Source organism: Lepus europaeus, chromosome 5 (assembly GCF_033115175.1).
Source record: "Lepus europaeus isolate LE1 chromosome 5, mLepTim1.pri, whole genome shotgun sequence".
In the NCBI taxonomy this organism is placed as follows: Eukaryota; Metazoa; Chordata; class Mammalia; order Lagomorpha; family Leporidae; genus Lepus; species Lepus europaeus.
Genome location: NC_084831.1, coordinates 34,866,657 through 34,884,472, shown reverse-complemented (window position 1 = coordinate 34,884,472; position 17,816 = coordinate 34,866,657). Strand labels below are relative to the sequence as shown.

Here is a 17,816-nt window from a genome sequence, read left to right as displayed (position 1 = left end):
GGGGGCAAGGCTGGTGACAGCAGCAGAGGGGCGCGGGATTTGAGACACCTTATGGAAACTGGTCAGACAGGTGTTGGTCAAGATGTGGACACAGGGATTACGTGAAGAACCAGAAAGGCTTCTCCATTTCTCCTTTCAGATCGACTGTGCCCCCCCCCCCCCCCCAGCTGCTTTCTGCCCAGTGAGGAGAGGCTGACGGGGGAGCACTCTGCAAGGAGAGGCAGTGTGTTTGGGACACAGGGGACAAAGGGGGAACACTGGTACCTCGCCAGACTCTCAGGGACCCCTGTTCCATTGACCTTGCTTCTCATCTCTCTCCTCTCCGCCCTCGTCCTGTTACAGCCCAGGACAGGCCCAGGACATACTCTCAACGGTGCCACTGGCCTGCTCGGGAGCCTCGGGTGCCTTCTCATTCCTTACCAGATGAAGTCCAAGCCCCAAGGCCTCACTCGGGGCCCCAGCCAACATTCCAGGCAGGAAACATGGCTGAACAGAGTCCTGTGCTTTGTGGCAACAGCCTGGGGGATGAGTGCACGCCACGGCAGCTCCCCTCTAAGGGCCCCCGCACCCCAAACTCCGAGGCACGGGGAGGGCCAAAGCCCATCCCGGCCTTCAGGGAGTGAAATCCCACAGCATTCTGCCTTTGGACAACTGGGGCCCGAGCTGCCCTTCTCTGCAGCACTGAGTCGAGGCCCCACCGTGGGAGTGGCACCGTGGGAGTGGGCAGAGTGGGGCTCTGAGGGGAGCTTGCTTTCATTCCCCTCCGGTCAAACAGGAATCCTGCAGGAGGAGACAGAGGGTCTAGAGGGCCCAGGCGTTGCACATGGTTCTCACCTCCTGAATCTGTTCCTTCATCACCTTGATCTCGTTTTCTCGAGGTTCTATTTGTTTCTTCAGCTCCTTTATTTTATAGTCGAGCACAAACTTGAATTTCTCTAGTTCTTGGTTTTTCTTTTTCATGTCATAGATTCGCTTCTCCTGGGGGTGAGATGAGGGAAAGGAGTGAGAGTGTTCACAAGGCCCTGGGGTGCGGAACCCCGTGACGGGATGGGGACTCTTGCCGGGGAGACGAAGGCGGTCTCTCCCTGCTGGGCTGTGGCACTGACCCCTTAGCTTCCGAATCAGACCTTCATTCACGCAGTCATTCACAGACAGGTTGTGGACCACTGTGTTCTCCAAACATGGCCTCAACAGCACCTCCCGCCCCGCACGGCAGCTCCTCCGCCATGTGGCCGTGGCCTCCTCACCAGGAGGCAGGTTTAAGTCTCTTCCTTGCTTCTGGAGGATGCTGGGTGACTTCGGAGGCTAGGACAGAAGAGCCAGGCAGCTTCCACCTGGTTCGCCTGCGGCGTGTGCTCCGGGGAAGGCCATCTGCCATGTAGATGTGTCGCTCCACGGAGATCTCCAGGTGGGAGAAGGCGTTAGGGGTCTGGTCAAAAGACCCAGCAGAGCCCAGCCTCTTGGCCAGCCCTGGTGAGGTGCTGGGCATGGAGAAGCAGCAGCACCTTGGATGCTGATCTCCCAGCCCCCAGCTATTTGAGTCACACCCAGTGGAGGCTCTGGACACTGCGGGCAGAGCCGAGACATGCTGTTACATCCTGTCCACACTCCAGGCCACAGAGTGTACGAGCATAACAATCCAGCTGCTGCTGTCAGTCACTAAGATTTGAGGCGATCTGACCCATGGCAGTAGTGACTAGAACACAGGCTTATCCGTACACTGAATGTTTAAACATGTACTGAACGAAGATCTTGGGCCACGTGTTGGTATTCCAGATGTAACTGTGACACATCCCTTGCCCTTAAGGAGGAGACACTAGCTTGGAAAGCAGCTTGGAAGCTTAAAATATGGTAAGGGTGTAAAAGAGGAAGGCACGGGAGGCACAGTAGGCACTGAGGGCGCTGGCACAGCTTGCAGGGTGTCCAGTAGGACTCGTGGGGGAGTGGACAGTGAGGCTGGGGGAAGGAGGAGAGGAAGGCAAGGGCCTTGCAGCTTGGGTTGAAGAGTTCAGAATTCACCCCGCGGGCCAGCTTGCGAGGGTGCACTGGAACCCCGCCCGGTGCTGTTTGTTTTGTTTATGGGGGGGGGTTCCCCTACGGCTGCAGAGCTGATTTGCTGACGCAGAGACCGACCGGCCTGTGAAGCCTCCGAGCAGCCCCCTCGAGCCCTCTACAGCAGACGCTGCTGAGCCCTGCAGTGGCAGCGCGGAGCTCCGGGGGGACTGTGACACAAGCACGCGTGCCCTCTGGCGGCCATGATGGCGGGGCCGGAGGCGGAGGCCTTCAGCCCGGTTAGTCAGCTGCACGTCTACATCAGGAGGCTGTCGGTTTTTCTTGTCAAAATCCCCCCGGAGAATCTGAAGAGAGCTTTAGATCCCCACCTCCATCCAAACAAAACATGAGAACATGCAGGAGTGACATCCAGGAAGGGTCCCGTGCACGCCTTGAGAGCTGTCATCCCATTTCACAGGGGAGAAAACGAAGGCTTCGCGAAGCTGGCTGGTAAACGGAAGGGCCTGTGCTGGACCCCAAACGCCGTGCTGAAGTCCGCGCCCTCAACCATGGGGGACCCTGCCTGGCTCAGGCAGCAGGGGCAGGGGATGGACGAGGAGGGTACAGAGTTGGCAACATTCGATTCTGGATGTCGAGCTGGCGGCTCCTGTAAAATGCGGGTCTGTCTTCTGAGAGTTCTGTGTGGAAGGCGTTCTAGAAAGTGGTAGCAGCTGGCTGGGGCACGCGGCAGACCCGGGGGCGGGCCCAGGGCAGTCTTTCTTTGATCAGCAGGGCCATGTGGACAATGTGGCGGGTGATCGATCAGTCCACAGTCCATGGAGACCTATGGCCCTAGCCTGCTTACAGCAAGGCGGGGAGGGAGGGGCCTTGGAGCCAGCTGACTCAGCTTCTCATCCCAAGTCTGTCTCCTGTAGACTCCTAACGCTGGGTCGCTCATGTCCCCCGGGCTTGCTGACAGAACTGAATGAGACATGTTGACAGTACCTCGCCCCGGGCCAAGCATAGGTAGGCACTTCATCGATAGCTCGGCCCCATCAAGTTAAACAGATGTGCCTCAGGGAGCCAGGGAGCCACCCCCTCTCTCCTGAGCTCCGTCCCCACTGCCCGAGTCCACTCACCTTGTCCTGAATTGTCTCATCGCGCTCCTGGATCTCCCGCTTGTGGCCTTGGATGTCCTTCTCCAGGGACTTAATGACTCCCTGCAGCTTCACCTGCTCCCCCTTCAGGACGTCAATGTCATTGGTTCTCTCCTCGATGTCCTTCTGCAGGCTGCTGAACTAAACACAGGTGGCAACCACGAAGGCCACTGAAGGTTCTGAGCTCGTCTCCATTCCTCCCAACTGTCCAGGTGGAAAGAGCTCCCCAGCGCTGACCAGCTGGGGTCAGAACTGCGGCACCCGCTAGGCAAACGACTAGCACTCAGCATTTCTGGGCTTTCAGGAGTGACGCTTTGGAGGATCAGGGACAGTTCAGGAACTTCCCAGGCCAAATGGAGGACGTGGTATCCTGTCCACAATGCACAGGCCCATTCCCAATACGTGAAGAAGAGGCCCCAGGATCAGTCCCTGGAGTGGACCCAAAGTCTTCTGTGACCACATGGACCTTGAAAGGTTGGGATCCGTGTCCCTTCAAGGTCACAGAGACTGGGATCTAACTGATGAGCCATCTTAGCCATGTTCACAAGCAGAAGATACAACTGCTTCCTGGATTTACCAGTACCGGGATTAAAAAAAAAAAAAAAATTTCTTTGAGGGGCCTGCACTGTGGTGTAGCGGGTAAAGTCACCGCCTGCAGTGCTGGCATCCCATATGGGCGCTGGTTTGAGTCCCGGCTGCTCCACTTCCTATCCAGCTCTCTGCTATGGCCTAGGAAAGCAGTAGAAGATGGCTCAAGGGCTTGGGCCCCTGCACCCACACAGGAGACTCGGAAGAAGCTCCTGGCTTCAGATCATCACAGCTTCAGCCATCTAGGGAGTGAACCAGCAGATGAAAGACCTCTCTCTCTCTCTCTCACTCTCTCTCTCTGTCTGTCTGTCTCTGCCTCTCTGTAACTCTGCCTTTCAAATAAATAAATAAATAAATAAATAAATCTTTTAAAAAAATTTGAGGGGCTGGTGCCGTGGTGCAGTAGGTTAATCCTCCGCCTGCAGCGCCAGCATCCCATATGGGCACTGGTTCTAGTTCTGGCTGTTCTTCTTTCAGTCCAGCTCCTGCTATAGCCTGGGAAAGCAGTAGAAGATGGTCCAAGTCCTTGGGCCCCTGTACCCACGTGGGAGACCCAGAGGAGGCTCCTGGTTCCTGGCTTCCGATTGGCACAGTTCCAGCTGTTGTAGCCATTTGGGGAGTGAACCAATGGAAGGAAGACCTCTCTTTCTCTCTCTGTCTCTTCCTCTCACTGTCTGTAACTCTACCTCTCAAATAAATAAAAAAAAAACTTAAAAAATTATTTGAAAGGCAGAGTTACAGAGAGAGAAGGAGAGAGAAAGAGAGAGAGGGAAATTCCATCTGCTGGTTCACTCTCTGGTTGGCTACAACAACCAGGTCTGGGCCAGGCGCAAGCCAGCAGCCAGGAGCTTCTTCCAGGTCTCCCCTGTGAGTGTGGGGGCCCAAGCATTTGGGCCATTCTCTGTTGCTTTCCCAGGCCATAGCAGAGAGCTGGACTGGAAGTGGAGCAGCTGGGACTTGAACCAGTGCCATATTGGATGCCAGCACTGCAGACGGTGGCTTAACCTGCTGTACCAAAGCGCCGGCTGCAGTACCATGATTTCTAACAGGAAAGAATGGAGCTTGTTTTGAGCTTGGCTCCCTCAGGGCTAAATGTTTTGAGAGGCTGTGTGGCAGTTCTGTAAAGATCTGTGAACTGAATCCTCCATCATCCCAACAATCAGTGAACTAAATATCTGTTCCCCACCCCTAAACAAAGCATCTTACAGCCCATTCCCTCCCACCTGCTGGGTCTGATGGAGTCACCCATGAGAGCCCAAGGACACCTCAGGCTGAGTATCTCATTCTCAGAAGACCTTTTTCTTCTTTCTATCAGAGGTTTAGCTCTGAAAATGTGATTACATCCTACTTGCTGATAAGCAAGGGGCCCAGAGGGCAACTCTTGGTGCCCAGGGAACCTCAATATCCCTTGGAAAGGAAAGGGAGGGGGACCCCCAGATAGCACCCCCTCAGAGCATGCGCTGGAGTCTGTGTGCCTGGGCGTGCAGTGGCCAGGGCCCTCGCCTGCCCCGCTCGCTGGGGATGAGGAAGCGCTTGGCCCCCAGGGCCGCCTGGCTGCTGCCCCCAGCTTTCTCTGCGCCCCACCCCGCCCGCCCCACCGCACCGTGCCGCAGTTCTGGGGGGACGCGCTACCTTCTTCCTCATGATGCCCGTCTCCCCTTTGAGGCGCAGATTGGATTCCTTTTCGTCCCGCAGCTTCTTCTCATACTTGGTTTTGATATCTTGGATTTCTCGGTCTTCGTCTTCTTCAATCTGCTTCTTGGTCTCCTCAAACTCCCGCAGCTGCTGCCTGACATCTTCCTGTGCCTGGCTCAGACAGAGGGAGAGGGAGAGAGAGTGCTCGGGGGACAGGGGTCAGGACGCCTCTGCGCTAAGACGCCGGGGTGAGACGAGCTTCTGAGCCCTATCGGGAATGGGAGACGAGTGCTGCTACTGCAGAGGCGGACACCGAGGCCAGGGACTCCTTAACCCGTGCGCTCGCTTCCCGTGGGCCCTCCGCCTGTCTTCCTGCGTCCCCTTCCCCCCAGCAGGTCAGAGCTCAGGCTCCGTCACTCCAACCACCTTCCCACCAACACTCCACACCCGGCTCTGCCGCTGCTGTCCACGGGCTTCCTCCGTTCTTCCTTGACAGAGCTGTGACAGCTGTAACGTGAGGCTACGTGGCTATCTCTCCCTGGGGGCAGGAAGCTGGTCTCACGCCCACCACTGAGGTCCCAGCAGACAGCACGTCTCGCACACGGCAGCTACTTAGTGAGCGTCTGAGTGACCGGGTCCGTGGTCGGCCCTTTCTCCAGGGAAGGAGGCTCAGCGTGGCTTCCTGGGGGTACCTCTTCCAGAAGAGTGGTTTTCTCTTGCAGTTTGGCCTCGTAAAACTCAGTCAGCTCCTCCAGGGCCTGGCTCTTGGTCTCGTCGTTGTCCCGAAGCTGTTTCTCATACTCCTCCTGCATCCTCTGGGACTTGAGCTGCAGCTCCTGGTACTTCTCATACTCGAGTAGCAACTTCTGGTTGTTGGAACTTTCTGGAGAGAAGCAAGGAGGGCAGCTCTTTCAGGTGGGTGAGCAGCACGAGCCTCAGGAACACCCAGGGACCTTGGGGGTCTCCCCACCCCTCACAGCGCCAGTCAGAGAAGTAGCCATCAGAGCCAAGACTCAAAAGGCTTCCTCACCTCCCACCCCTCCATCCTCTCATCAGGCAGTGAAGCCCCTCCCCCTCCAGAAACAAGGGTTTCTTTCTTTCTTCCTTCTTCCGTCCTTCCTTCCCTCCCTCCCGATTTATTTATTTATTTATTTGAAAGTCAGAGTTGCACACAGAGAGAGGCAGAGAGAGAGGTCTTTCAGCCTCTGGTTCACTCCCCAAATGGCCATGATGACCGCAGCTGTGCCGATCTGAAGCCAGGAGCCAGGAGCTTCTTCTATGTCTCCCAGGTGGGTGCAGGGGCCCAAGGACTTGGGCCATCTCTTACTGCTTTCCCAGGCCACAGCAGAGAGTTGGATCAGAAGTGGAGCAGCTGGGACTTGAACCAGCACCCATATGGGATGCCGGCACCGCAGGCAGTGGCTTTACTCACTAAACCTCAGCACCAGTCCAAGAAACAAGGGTTTCTAGGAAGGTCCACTCGTGTGTTCCAGGGCTCAGAGTCAGGGAGAACGCCCTGAGCATGCAGAATTGGCATCTGTGTCCCCATTTTACCTAAGAGTGAACTGAGGCTCAGTAAGGCCGGTGACTCCCTAGACTCCCAGCAAGTAAGCAGTGAGTCTGGAACTCATGGAAGTCTAGCAGGCACCACATCGGAACTTTCCTGTGTCTCCTAGCGGCCTGCGGCTGGGCTTCAACGTGTGCTGAATGAATCAGCAGGTGTTCAGGGGACATTTGTAAGCCTGGTCACAGACCAAGCCACGTTCCCCGGCACTCCGGCTTTGTCTGGGGAACTGGCAGCCGTCTGCCAATAACCCACGGCTCCCAGTGCTCTGCAGCCTGCCCCTCTGCCCCTCTGCCCACCCGGCTTCTGCGCGGGGCTCACCCAGATCCTGCAGTTCCCTGCTCTGCTTGTCCAGGAGGTCTTCTATGTGCTCGCGATGAGACACATCCTGCTTATCCTTTTCCGTCTTCAAAACCTAAAACACAGGCACATTTCTCCGTTCTACACATCTCCACATCATGCGGGGTGAGAACTGATTTCCCAAGTAGCATCCCGCCTCGTTCGCGAGCATTTCTCCACTCCTACTCTGCACCAGGCACTGCTGTGAGGCCGCGGCCGCACGGCCACCTTCCACTTCCTTTCTGCTCTGCTCAGCATTCTACTCTCCCCGTGTGCAGCCGTGCCATCAGGTGGGGTTGTCAACCATGAGGCCAGTTTTGAACGCAGGTCAAGCGGATGCTGGGATGAGAAGGTCGGGGCTCCTTTGAGTCCCAAGGCTGTGCCTGTGCGTTGCTGCCTGGCAGTCCTCAGGCGGGCTGCTGTGTGAGCTGCTAGGGAAGTGCTTAACCGAGCAGGACAGCTCTGCACAGGCGACGTCAGCCCCAGGACCTAATTTTTCTTTTCAGAGTTATTTTTATTTTATTTGAAAGGCAGAGTTATATATATATATATATATATGTGTGTGTGTGTGTATATATATACATACACATATTTACATATATATACATACATATATATATATGGAGAGACAGAGGTCTTCCATTTGCTGGTTCGCTCCCCAAATGGGTGCAATAGCTGGGGCTGGGTCAGGCTGAAGCCAGGAGCCCTGAGCTTCCTCTGGGTCTCCCACGTGGGTGCAGGGGCCCAAGCACTTGGGCCATCCTCCTCTGCCTCCCCAGGCACATTAGCAAGGAGCTGGATTGGAAGTGGAGCAGCTGGGTCTTGAACCAGTGCCCTTATGGGATGCTGGCATAGCAGGCGGAGGTTTAACCTGCTGCACCACAGCTTTGGCCCCCACCCACCACCCCAGGACTAATTTTGTACTTGGCTGAGGTTGGGCACTAATTCAATGTTTCTTGACTAAGTGAGTGACATTATAAATGAATAAATTAATAAAATTAATAGTCAGGGCTGCTTTTTTTTTTTTTTCAGTCAAATTCTTTGACAAAATAACAAACACCCCTTGCAGAAAAAATTAGGGATTTTTGGTGAGGGCCCAGATAGGATCGTGGAGAACAAGGGAAAGAGCCTGGGAAAGCCTGGACAAATACGGTGACATACAGACTGAATTAATTTTACTTAACTTTCTGATAACCTAGAAATCAATGATTCTGCAGTTTCTTCCCTTTCTATACTTTGTTTTTTCTTGTTATCGTCTCATTTTGTTTTAAAATAAGTTTTTCTGGATCACAAAAGTAAAATATATTCTCATTGTAGAGAGCATGAAAATTACAGAGATGCAGTAATGAACATTTAGACTACCCATAATTCCAGCCTGCGGAGGTAACTACACGTTAGCGGATTTTCTCTGTGCACTTACTTCACCTAATTCATGCCATTCACTACAGAGCTTCCTATTGGCCTTTTCACACTTAGCGCTCTGTCGTAAGCATTTCTGATGGCGTGGCTGTGCATGAGAAGTCAGCGTTCCCGAGGACTTAGCACAGTGGGGGCGGTAGAGTCCACGCCAGCCTCACCTTGGGCAAGGTGGAAATTTCCTGTTTGTGGTTGTTGCCTCAGCCTCTCAAACAGACCTGGTTTTTGGTTTTCAGGGACTCCATTTCCTGGACGAACTTGTCTGTCAGCTCCTTGATCTTCTCGGTGTAGTTCATATCCTTCAGCCGGAGTTGATACTCATTTTCCATTTTTAGTTCTTCCACCCGAGTCTTCAGCTCCAACATAATCTGAGCCTGTGGGGGAAGGCAGGACACAGAATCAAGGCCATGCACAGTGTGGGTCAATCAGCATAGCTGAACCTATGGCCGTGACCTGAGACCTGCAACTTTGTCTAGCTTCAAACTCCATGTGTCTCCACTAGAACTTGTCACCTTATCCCCACAAGCCACACAGGCGAACAACTAGGAGACCTAACGAGCTTCCTCCTCTGTCCTCACAATATATTCATGAGCTCACCTGTGCTAGGCACTGGGCCAAGAACCCTCTGGTCTCCTCCGGATTGGCTCAAATGTCACCTTCTCCAGGAGGTCTCCTTGCACCCTGTTTAATCCTGCTCCCATTCCCATTCCCCTCCACCCCACCTTGACTCTCTTGAGAGTCAGAGTTATAGAAGGGGGGGGGGAGGGGGAGAGAGAGAGACAGAGAGAGAGAGAGAGAGAGAGAGATCTTCCACTTGTTGGTTCACTCCCCAAATGACCGCAACAGCCAGGGATGAGCCAGGCCAAAGCCAGGAGCCAGGAGCTTCATCTGGTCTCCCACGTGGATGGCAGGGCACCAAATGCTTGTACCACCTTCTACTGCTTTTCCCAGGCCGTTAGCAGGGATCTGGGTCAGAAGTGGAGCAGTTAGGACAGAATCAGCACCCTTATAGGACGCCAGTGTCACAGATGGTGGTTTTACCCACTACGCTATAATGCTGGTCATTATTATTTCTTTAGATCTTGAAACTTTCTAATATGAGAGCTCTTCAAAAAACTCACAGAAAGTGTGTATTATGAAATAAATAACTATGCATGGGTTTCAACATTTTCTGCATCAAAATAAACATCTTTAATTTCATTTCCTATGAACTTTCTGAAGTACCCTTGTATACTATACAATTTACTATTATTTTGGGGTTTTTTTTTTTTTTTTTGGTCTTTTTCTCTCATTAAAACTCTAAGAAGGCTAGGATCTTTGTTGGTTTTGTTCATTCGTGTATCCCAAGTATCTGTAACAGGGCCTAGCACATAGCAGGCATTCAAAAAATCTTTGCTGAATTACAATTGCTGCCCTCAAGAAACTTATATGCAGCAAAATACACGTATAATACATGTATAATTAAAACTCATGACAAGTGTCCGAAGCCGGGTGGTTCTCCATGCTGGGTACACGTCCTGCCTGTCTCGCATGCCTGTGCTGTGCTGGCCTCACTGTGAGACTTTAACCCACGCCCTAGCTCTCCAGCCCTGCTAGCTGTGTCTGGTGTCTCCCTCCTCCATGGTACTCACTGATACCTGCATTTTCAGAAAACTGTGATGCACACTCTCCTTTTCCTAACCACAGTCAGTGCTGCCGACAGGGCGGGAGAGAGCACAGGTGCCTGCTTCTCTCTCGCCTGCGATTACGCCCCACACAGGCCGAGCTACGGCTTCTGTCTGTACCCCTGCTGCTCTGCTGTTTCTGAGGGGCTGGACAAGTTCATTTCTGCCCTCCTGGGGCACACAGGAAGTACCGAGACGAGGGTGAGGACGAGCCCGCCTGCATGTGCACAGTCAGGGAGGTGTGAGCGGGGGTGCTCAGCCAGGCCCCCCGCACGAGATGTGATGTGGGTGGGAGCAGAGGGAGAGCCGGCTGAGACGAGCCCAGGCCATCCAGGTCCCTGCAGGCCACGCGAGGGAAGTTGAACATCATCCCCGACAGCCTCCAAAGGTCCTTGTCTAACCTGGCTGGGCCGACGCTGGTGTTTTACCGACCTCTCCGAGGCAGTGCAGGCACTAGGGCCGAAGGCAAGGGGTCAGCTGAGAGAGGGGAGGTGGCGGAGGAGAGCCAGAGGACAGCCAAGCCTGGAGACAGCTATTTTAGAGAGCGGTGTGGGGTGGAGGCGAGAAGACGGCGGGAGAGACCACCTCCCTGGCTGGCCGGGCCGGGCCCCGAGGTGGGTGCTTAGTCCGTCTTGCTGCACTGCTTGCCCAGAGCCTCACACAGGACCAGGCACGTGGCCCGCACTAACTGAATACTTTTCAGATGCACAGGCTGCCCGGGAGTGTGCTGGTGAGGATGATGCGGTCAAGGACAGGTTACGTTTGCGGGACTCGCGGCCCATCTGCCTCACTCCACGTGCCACCCTGCTGGAGGGCCCTCTCTCCGAGATGCGGATCTTACCGAGCCGCCCCCTACCTGAATCTGCCAGCGGGGCCCTATGAGCAATCTGCCTGTCTCCCAGCTCCATCTCTGGTCCTCTCTCCAGCACCCCCAGCTAGCAGCCTCTTCCTCAGAGCACCCCACTCCAATCCCTTTGCACTCTCTGTGTGGCAGGCCCTTTCCCGTTTGTTCGGCAAGGCTCTGTGCCAGGCTCACCTCACCACCACGCCTGGGCTCCTACAGCGCTGTTCTTTGATAAAATCCATCGCACACTTACTTCCCCTTTCTTCAATTTACCCAGCCATCCTCCCAGGCTGTGGCCTTCAGGCCTCTCTGTAATCTCAGGGGAGGCTGAAGGTCCTCTGGTAAGGAATTCCCCTGTCCCAGGTCCCTCTCCAGTGGGTCTCTGTCTCACCTTCTCTTCCATGTCTGTTTTAGTCACGAGCACCTCGCCGGCAAAGCCCACCTCCCTCTCTCGCTTGATTCCCCGGCCGTCTTTATCAAAGACTTTCCAAGTGAACAGGCAGCCGTCGTCAGCGGCGGTCAGCAGGAATTGGTCATCAAAGGTGAGCAACATCTGCAGAGACCAAGTCCACAGAGGAAGTTTCTGAAGCCCCAGGTGAGCAGGCAGAGTGACCTCCCTCTTTCACGGCCTCATGGGTAGGTGGACTTGGTCCTGGGCAAGAACAGGAACCCTCAAAGGGCCAGAAGAAGCAAGGCTATGTAGAGGGAATGGAGTCTGAAAAGTCAATTATTATCTAGAATGAATCAAGAAATCTCAGAACTCAATGGTAAAAAAACCAAACAGGGGCCGGCCTTGTGGCAAAATAGGTTAAGCCACCACCTGCAATGCTGGCATCCTATATGGCCACAGGTTCAAGACTTGGCTGTTCCACTTCCAATCCAGCTCTCTGCTAATGCACCTGGGAAAGCAGTGGAGGATGGCCCAGGTGCTTGGGCCCCTGTACCCACGTGGGAGACCTGGAGGAAGCTCCTGGCTCCTGGCTTCAGCCTGGCCTAGCTGTTGTGGCCATCTGGGGAGTAAACCAGCAGATGAAGCTCTCTCTCTGTAATTGTCTTTCAAATACATAAAATAAATCTTAAACATCAACAACAAACAATCCAAGTTAGAAAATGGACAGGGGACAGTGTTGTGGCACAGTGGGTTAAGCTTCTGTTTGCAATGCCAGCATCCCCTATATGAGCGCCAGTTTAAGCTACTGTGCTTCTAATCCAGCTTCCTGCTAACGCACCTGGGAAGGCAGCTGATGATGGCACAAGTACTTGAGCCCCTGCCACCTCTGTGGGAGACCAGGACAGAGTTCCTGGCTCCTGGCTGGGGCATGGACCAGCCATGGTTGTTGTGATCATTTGGGGAGTGAACCAATGGATGGAAAAATCACTTTCTCTCTCTGTACCTGTCCCTCTTGTTGCATACTTCTGCATGTGGACATTCAATTTTCCCAGCACCATTTGTTGAAAATGTCTTTTCTCCAGGGACTGATTTTAGCTCCTCTGACAAAGATTAGTTGGATGTAGATACGTGGATTGATTTCTGGAGTTTCTATTCTCTTCCATTGGTTCATATGTCTATTTTTGTGCCAGTACCAGGCTGTTTTGATTATAAGTACCCTGTAGTACGCCCTGATCTCTGGTATTGTGATGCCTCTGGCTTTGGCTTTGTTGTTTAAGATTGCTTTAGCTATTCAGGGTCTCTTGTGAAACTAATTCTCTTATACATTGCTGGTGGGAATGGTACAGCCACTCTGGATAAAATTTTGGCAGCTTCTTTTAAAAAAATTTTATTTTTTAAAAGAATTTTATTTGAGAAGCAGAGCGACAGAGAAGAGAAAGACAGAGAGAGAGGGACAGATAGAGGAAGATCTTCCATCTGCTGGTTCACTCCCCAAATGCCCACAACGGCCAGGGCTGGGCCAGGCTGAAGCCAAGAACCCAGAACTCAACCTGTCTTCAACATGGATGACAGGGACCCAAGCACTTGAGCCATCATTTGCTGCCTTGCAGGGTGCGCATTAGTAGGAAGCTGTATTGGATGTGGAGTAGCTGGGACTTGAATCAGGCACTTCAGTGTGGGATGGGGCCTCCCAAGCAGTATCTTAACACCTCCACCAAATGTCTGCTCCAATTTCTTAAAAAACATAGCATTTATGATTTAAGTTGGCAATCATACTCTGGGAAATTTACCACAGAAAAATGAAAATTTATGTCCACACAAAAGCCTGTCCATGCTTGTTCATGGCAGCTTTAACTGTAATGGCTAAACTGGAAAACAATAAAAATATTCTACAACTGGTGAAGGGTTAAATGAACAGTGGCTTGTTTACTGTGGAGTGCCATGGTATATTACTTGACAACAAGAAGGGCTAAGCAATTTTTAAAGGATTTTATTTATTTATCTGAGAGGTAGAGTTACAGACAGACAGAGGGAGAGAGAGGGAGAGAGAGGAAGAGAGAAGGAGAGAGAGGGAGAGAAAGGGGGAGAGAGAGAGAGAGAGAGAGAGAAAGTCTTCCATCCACTGATTCACTCTCCAAATGGCTGCAATGGCTGGAGCTGGACCATTCCGAAGCCAGGAACCAGGAGCTTCTTCCAGGTCTCCCATGCGAGTGCAGGGGCCCAAGGACTTGGGCCATCTTCTACTGCTTTCCCAGGCCATAGCAGAGAGCTGGATGGGAAGTGGAGCAGCTGAGACTTGAACCAGTGCCCATATGGGATGCTGGTGCCACAGGAGGAGGCTTAGCCTACCGCACCACAGTGCCAGACCCAGCAATTATTTTTTTTCTTTTTTAGATTTATTTATTTGAAAGTCAGAGTTACACAGAGTGAGGAAGAGACAGAGATAAAGGTCTTCCATCTGATGGTTCACTCCCCGAAGGGCCACAATGGCTGGGGTTGGGCCAGGAATCAGAAGCTTCTTCTGGGTCTCCCATGTGGGTGTAGGGGTTCAAGGATTTGGGCCATTCTCTGCTGCTTTCCCAGACACATCAGCAGGGAGCTGGATAGGAAGTGGAGTAGCCAGGCCTTGAACCTGTGCCCATATGGGATGCTGGCATCACAGGTGGTAGCTTTACCCACTATGCCACAGTGTGGCCCCAGGGATAAGCAATTAATATAGAACATAACTTGATGTGTCTTAAGAGTATTAGGCTGAGTGAAAAAAAGCCTCTGTCAGAAGCTTACATACTGTTTGATTCCATTTATTTTGAATTCTCAAAATGACGAAATCACTGACATGGAGAATAATTTAGTGATTTCCTGGGGTTAGAGGCGTATGTGTGACTACAGAGGTGGCATGAAGGAAGTCTCTGTGCTGATGGGACAGTTCTGGATCTTGAGTGTCGTGCTGGTGACATGAACTGAGCATGTGATAAAATGACACAGCTCTATGCAGAATCAGTGCACTGGGGTGAATTTTCTGGTTTCACTCTGTACTACAGTCACATAAGGTATAATTGTTGGGGAAAACTGGATGAAGGGTACACAGATCTCTGCACTATCTTTAAAATATCCTGTAATCCAGGGATTAAGTTCTGCACTCCTGGCTTTGGCCTGGCTCAGCTCTGCCTGTTGCAGGCATTTGGGCAGTGAACCAGAAGACAGAATATCTTCATTTCTGTCTCTCTTTCTCTTTCTCTGTGCCTTAAAAAAAATGAACTTAAAAAAAAAATCATACTTTTGGGGGCCGGCGCTGAGGCACAGTAGGCTAAGCCTTCTTCTGTGGCACTGGTATTCCATATGGATGCTGGTTTGTGCCCTGGCTGCTCCTCTTCTGATCCAGCTCTCTGTTTTGGCCTGGAAAGACAGCAGAGGATGGTCCAAGTGCTTGGGCCCCTCTTTCCACGTAGGAGACTCGGAAGAAGCTCCTGGCTTCAGATCAGCCCAGCTCCAGCCATTTCATTATTTGGGGAGTGAACCAGCGGATTCTCTTCCTCTCTGTAACTCTACTTCTCAAATAAATAGATAAATATTTAAAAAAATTTTTGAAGGAAAGTTTTTTTTTTTAAAAAATTCATGCTTTTGAGAAATATTTAGTCATATGAAAAATACTTACCATAGTGTTAAGTTAAAAAAAAAAACAAAAAAAAAAAACCAAGTCGGGCTGGCACTGTGGCGCAGTGGGTTAACGCCCTGGCCTGAAGCGCTGGCATTCCTTATGGGTGTTTTATTCCCGGCTGCTCCTCTTCCAATCCAGCTCTCTGCTGTGGCCTGGGATAGCAGCAAAAGATGGCCCAAGGCCGGTGCCGTGGCTCAATAGGCTAATCCTCCGCCTGCGGCGCCGGCACACTGGGTTCTAGTCCAGGTCGGGGCGCTGGATTCTGTCCAGGTTGCCCCTCTTCCAGGCCAGCTCTCTGCGGTGGCCCAGGAGTGCAGTGGAGGATGGCCCAAGTGCTTGGCCCCTGCACCCCATGGGAGACCAGGAGAAGTACCTGGCTCCTGGCTTTGGATCAGCGCAGTGCGATTTGAGGGGTGAACCAATGGCAAAGGAAGACCTTTCTCTCTGTCTCTCTCACTGTCCACTCTGCCTGTCCAAAAAAAAAAAAAAAAAAAAAAAAAAAAAGAAGATGGCCCAAGTCTTTGGGCCCCTGCACCCACATGGAAGACCTGGAAGAAGCTCCTGGCTTCAGATCAGCGCAGCTCTGGCTGTTGCGGCCAACTGGGGAGTGATATAGCGGATAGAAGACCTCTCTCTCTCTCCTCTCTCCTCTCTCCTCTCTCTCCTCTCTCTGCGTAACTCTGTCTTTCAAATAAATAAATCTTAAAAAAAAATTTAAAAAAAGCAAGTCATAAAAGAGTGGCCATAGAGTATGATGTTAATTTCATTTCAAACACACACAATGTATATAAAAGGGTTGGAGAAAATGCATCAAAATATTGTTATTATTAGTTTTATTTTTAAAAAATATATATCTTATTTATGTAGAAAGTCAGAGTTACAGAGAGTGAAGGAAAGAGAGAGAGATATCTTCTATCTGCTGGTTCATTCCTTAGATGCTGCAATGGCCAGGGCTGGGACTGGCCAAAGCCAGGAGCCAGGAGCTTCATCTGGGTCTCCAGGTGTGTGGCCAGGGCCAAAACATTTGGGCCATCTTCTGCTGCTTTCCCCAGTCCATAGCAGAGAGCTGGATCAGAAGCAGAGCAGTTGGGACTCGAATCAGCACCCATATGGGATGCAGGCACTGCAGGCTGCAGCTTTACGCACTAAGCCACAATGCTGGCCCTGAGGAGTTTTATTCTAAAACAAGCATGCTTAGCCACAAAACTTAGTAGACATGAAGGAAAGGGGAAGACTATGTTATAATGATTTCCTCTGTCCCCAAGGCCAGGTTCAGTGCAGGAATGCTCCATTTTATACTGAAAAACTCTTTCTTAACGAGGATAGTATCTGCAGACAGGCCGACATGGAGTTTGGGACATAACTAACCTCAGGCGTCCATGTCATTCAATCTGGAGTAAGAGGGGGGAGGACAGAGGGGACATCTTCCCAGTGCCTGTTCTTCCAGGCTCTGTGTAAACACAGACATTATTCTTTCTTTTCCTTAAACCATTAATCACCTTAATTTGCTGATGGCTATGATTTCTTGGCAACCACACTGCGTGTTAGAGAATTCTTTTAAAGAAATTTTTACTGGGGTAAAATACACAAGCCTACAGATATATTTCTGATTATTTCCTAAGTAAATTCCTAGATGTAGTCTAGACAAAGGGCATTAATAGTCCACAGACTGTTACTGAATGGATGGCAAGGGGTAAATAAGGAGAGAGAAGAATAAGGAAAGAGTGAAGACACTGGGAGGCTGACGGGTGAAGAAAGGTGTGATGTTAGCACCCAGGACAGGGCCCTCACCTTGGTGACAGGACCAGCATGGGCCTGGTACTCGTTGAATTCTTTCTGCAAAGGCAGAGGGTACTTCATTGCACGGATGGTTCCTATGGAGGTGCCCACAAACATCATGCGCCCAGAATGTGAGATGACAATGGCTGTGTAGACGACTTCATATGCTGACATCTCTCGAAGGACCTGGAACACAGACAGCTCTGTTCAGTCGGAGATGCTGAGCTGGGTCTGCAGCATCCTGCTGGCTTCTCATCCTCTCTTCCAATAGCATCCTAAGGGTCTAGATTACCAAAAAATTTTTCCAAGGTAGACATTTGGCCTGGTGGTTAAGATGCTTACACATCCTACATCAAAGCCAGTGACCAGCCCTGGTACCTGGCGCCAGCTTCTGACTCCAGCTTCCTGCGAATGAAGACCCTGGGAGGCAGTGGTAACAGCGGAAGTAACTGGGTTCCTGCCACCTGCCTGGGAAACCTGGATCGTATTCCTGGCTCCCAGCTTCAGCCTGATCTAGTCCCAGCCATTGCATGCAATTGGGGAATAAACCAGCAAATGGGGGCTCGATTGGTCTCTCTGCTTCTCAAATAAATAAATAAAAATTAAAAAAAAAGAAAAATGTTTTCTTACTCCTGATGGCATCTGGCATAGTACCTAACACATAAAGACACAGTATTTCTCGGCTGCTTGACTGACAAATAAACAGTTCTAGGCATTAGGGATGCTACTTAAGAAAGGAAATCTTTTTTTTTTTTTTTTTTTTTTTGACAGGCAGAGTTAGAGAGAGAG

At 51.7% G+C, this 17,816-nt stretch overlaps 1 protein-coding gene across 1 annotated transcript in view; it reads right to left on the bottom strand.

Moving 5' to 3' along the window:
• Positions 1-17,816, bottom strand: part of CFAP57 (cilia and flagella associated protein 57) — a 76,684-nt gene that overhangs the window by 24,166 nt on the left and 34,702 nt on the right. The window contains exons 11-18 of the mRNA XM_062191100.1: positions 17,040-17,213; positions 11,591-11,752; positions 8,910-9,065; positions 7,258-7,351; positions 6,065-6,255; positions 5,370-5,543; positions 3,132-3,290; positions 835-978 (exon numbers count right to left, since the gene is read on the bottom strand). Coding sequence (XP_062047084.1) covers positions 835-978; positions 3,132-3,290; positions 5,370-5,543; positions 6,065-6,255; positions 7,258-7,351; positions 8,910-9,065; positions 11,591-11,752; positions 17,040-17,213 — 1,254 coding nt within the window. The remainder of the gene's footprint in view (positions 1-834; positions 979-3,131; positions 3,291-5,369; positions 5,544-6,064; positions 6,256-7,257; positions 7,352-8,909; positions 9,066-11,590; positions 11,753-17,039; positions 17,214-17,816) is intronic.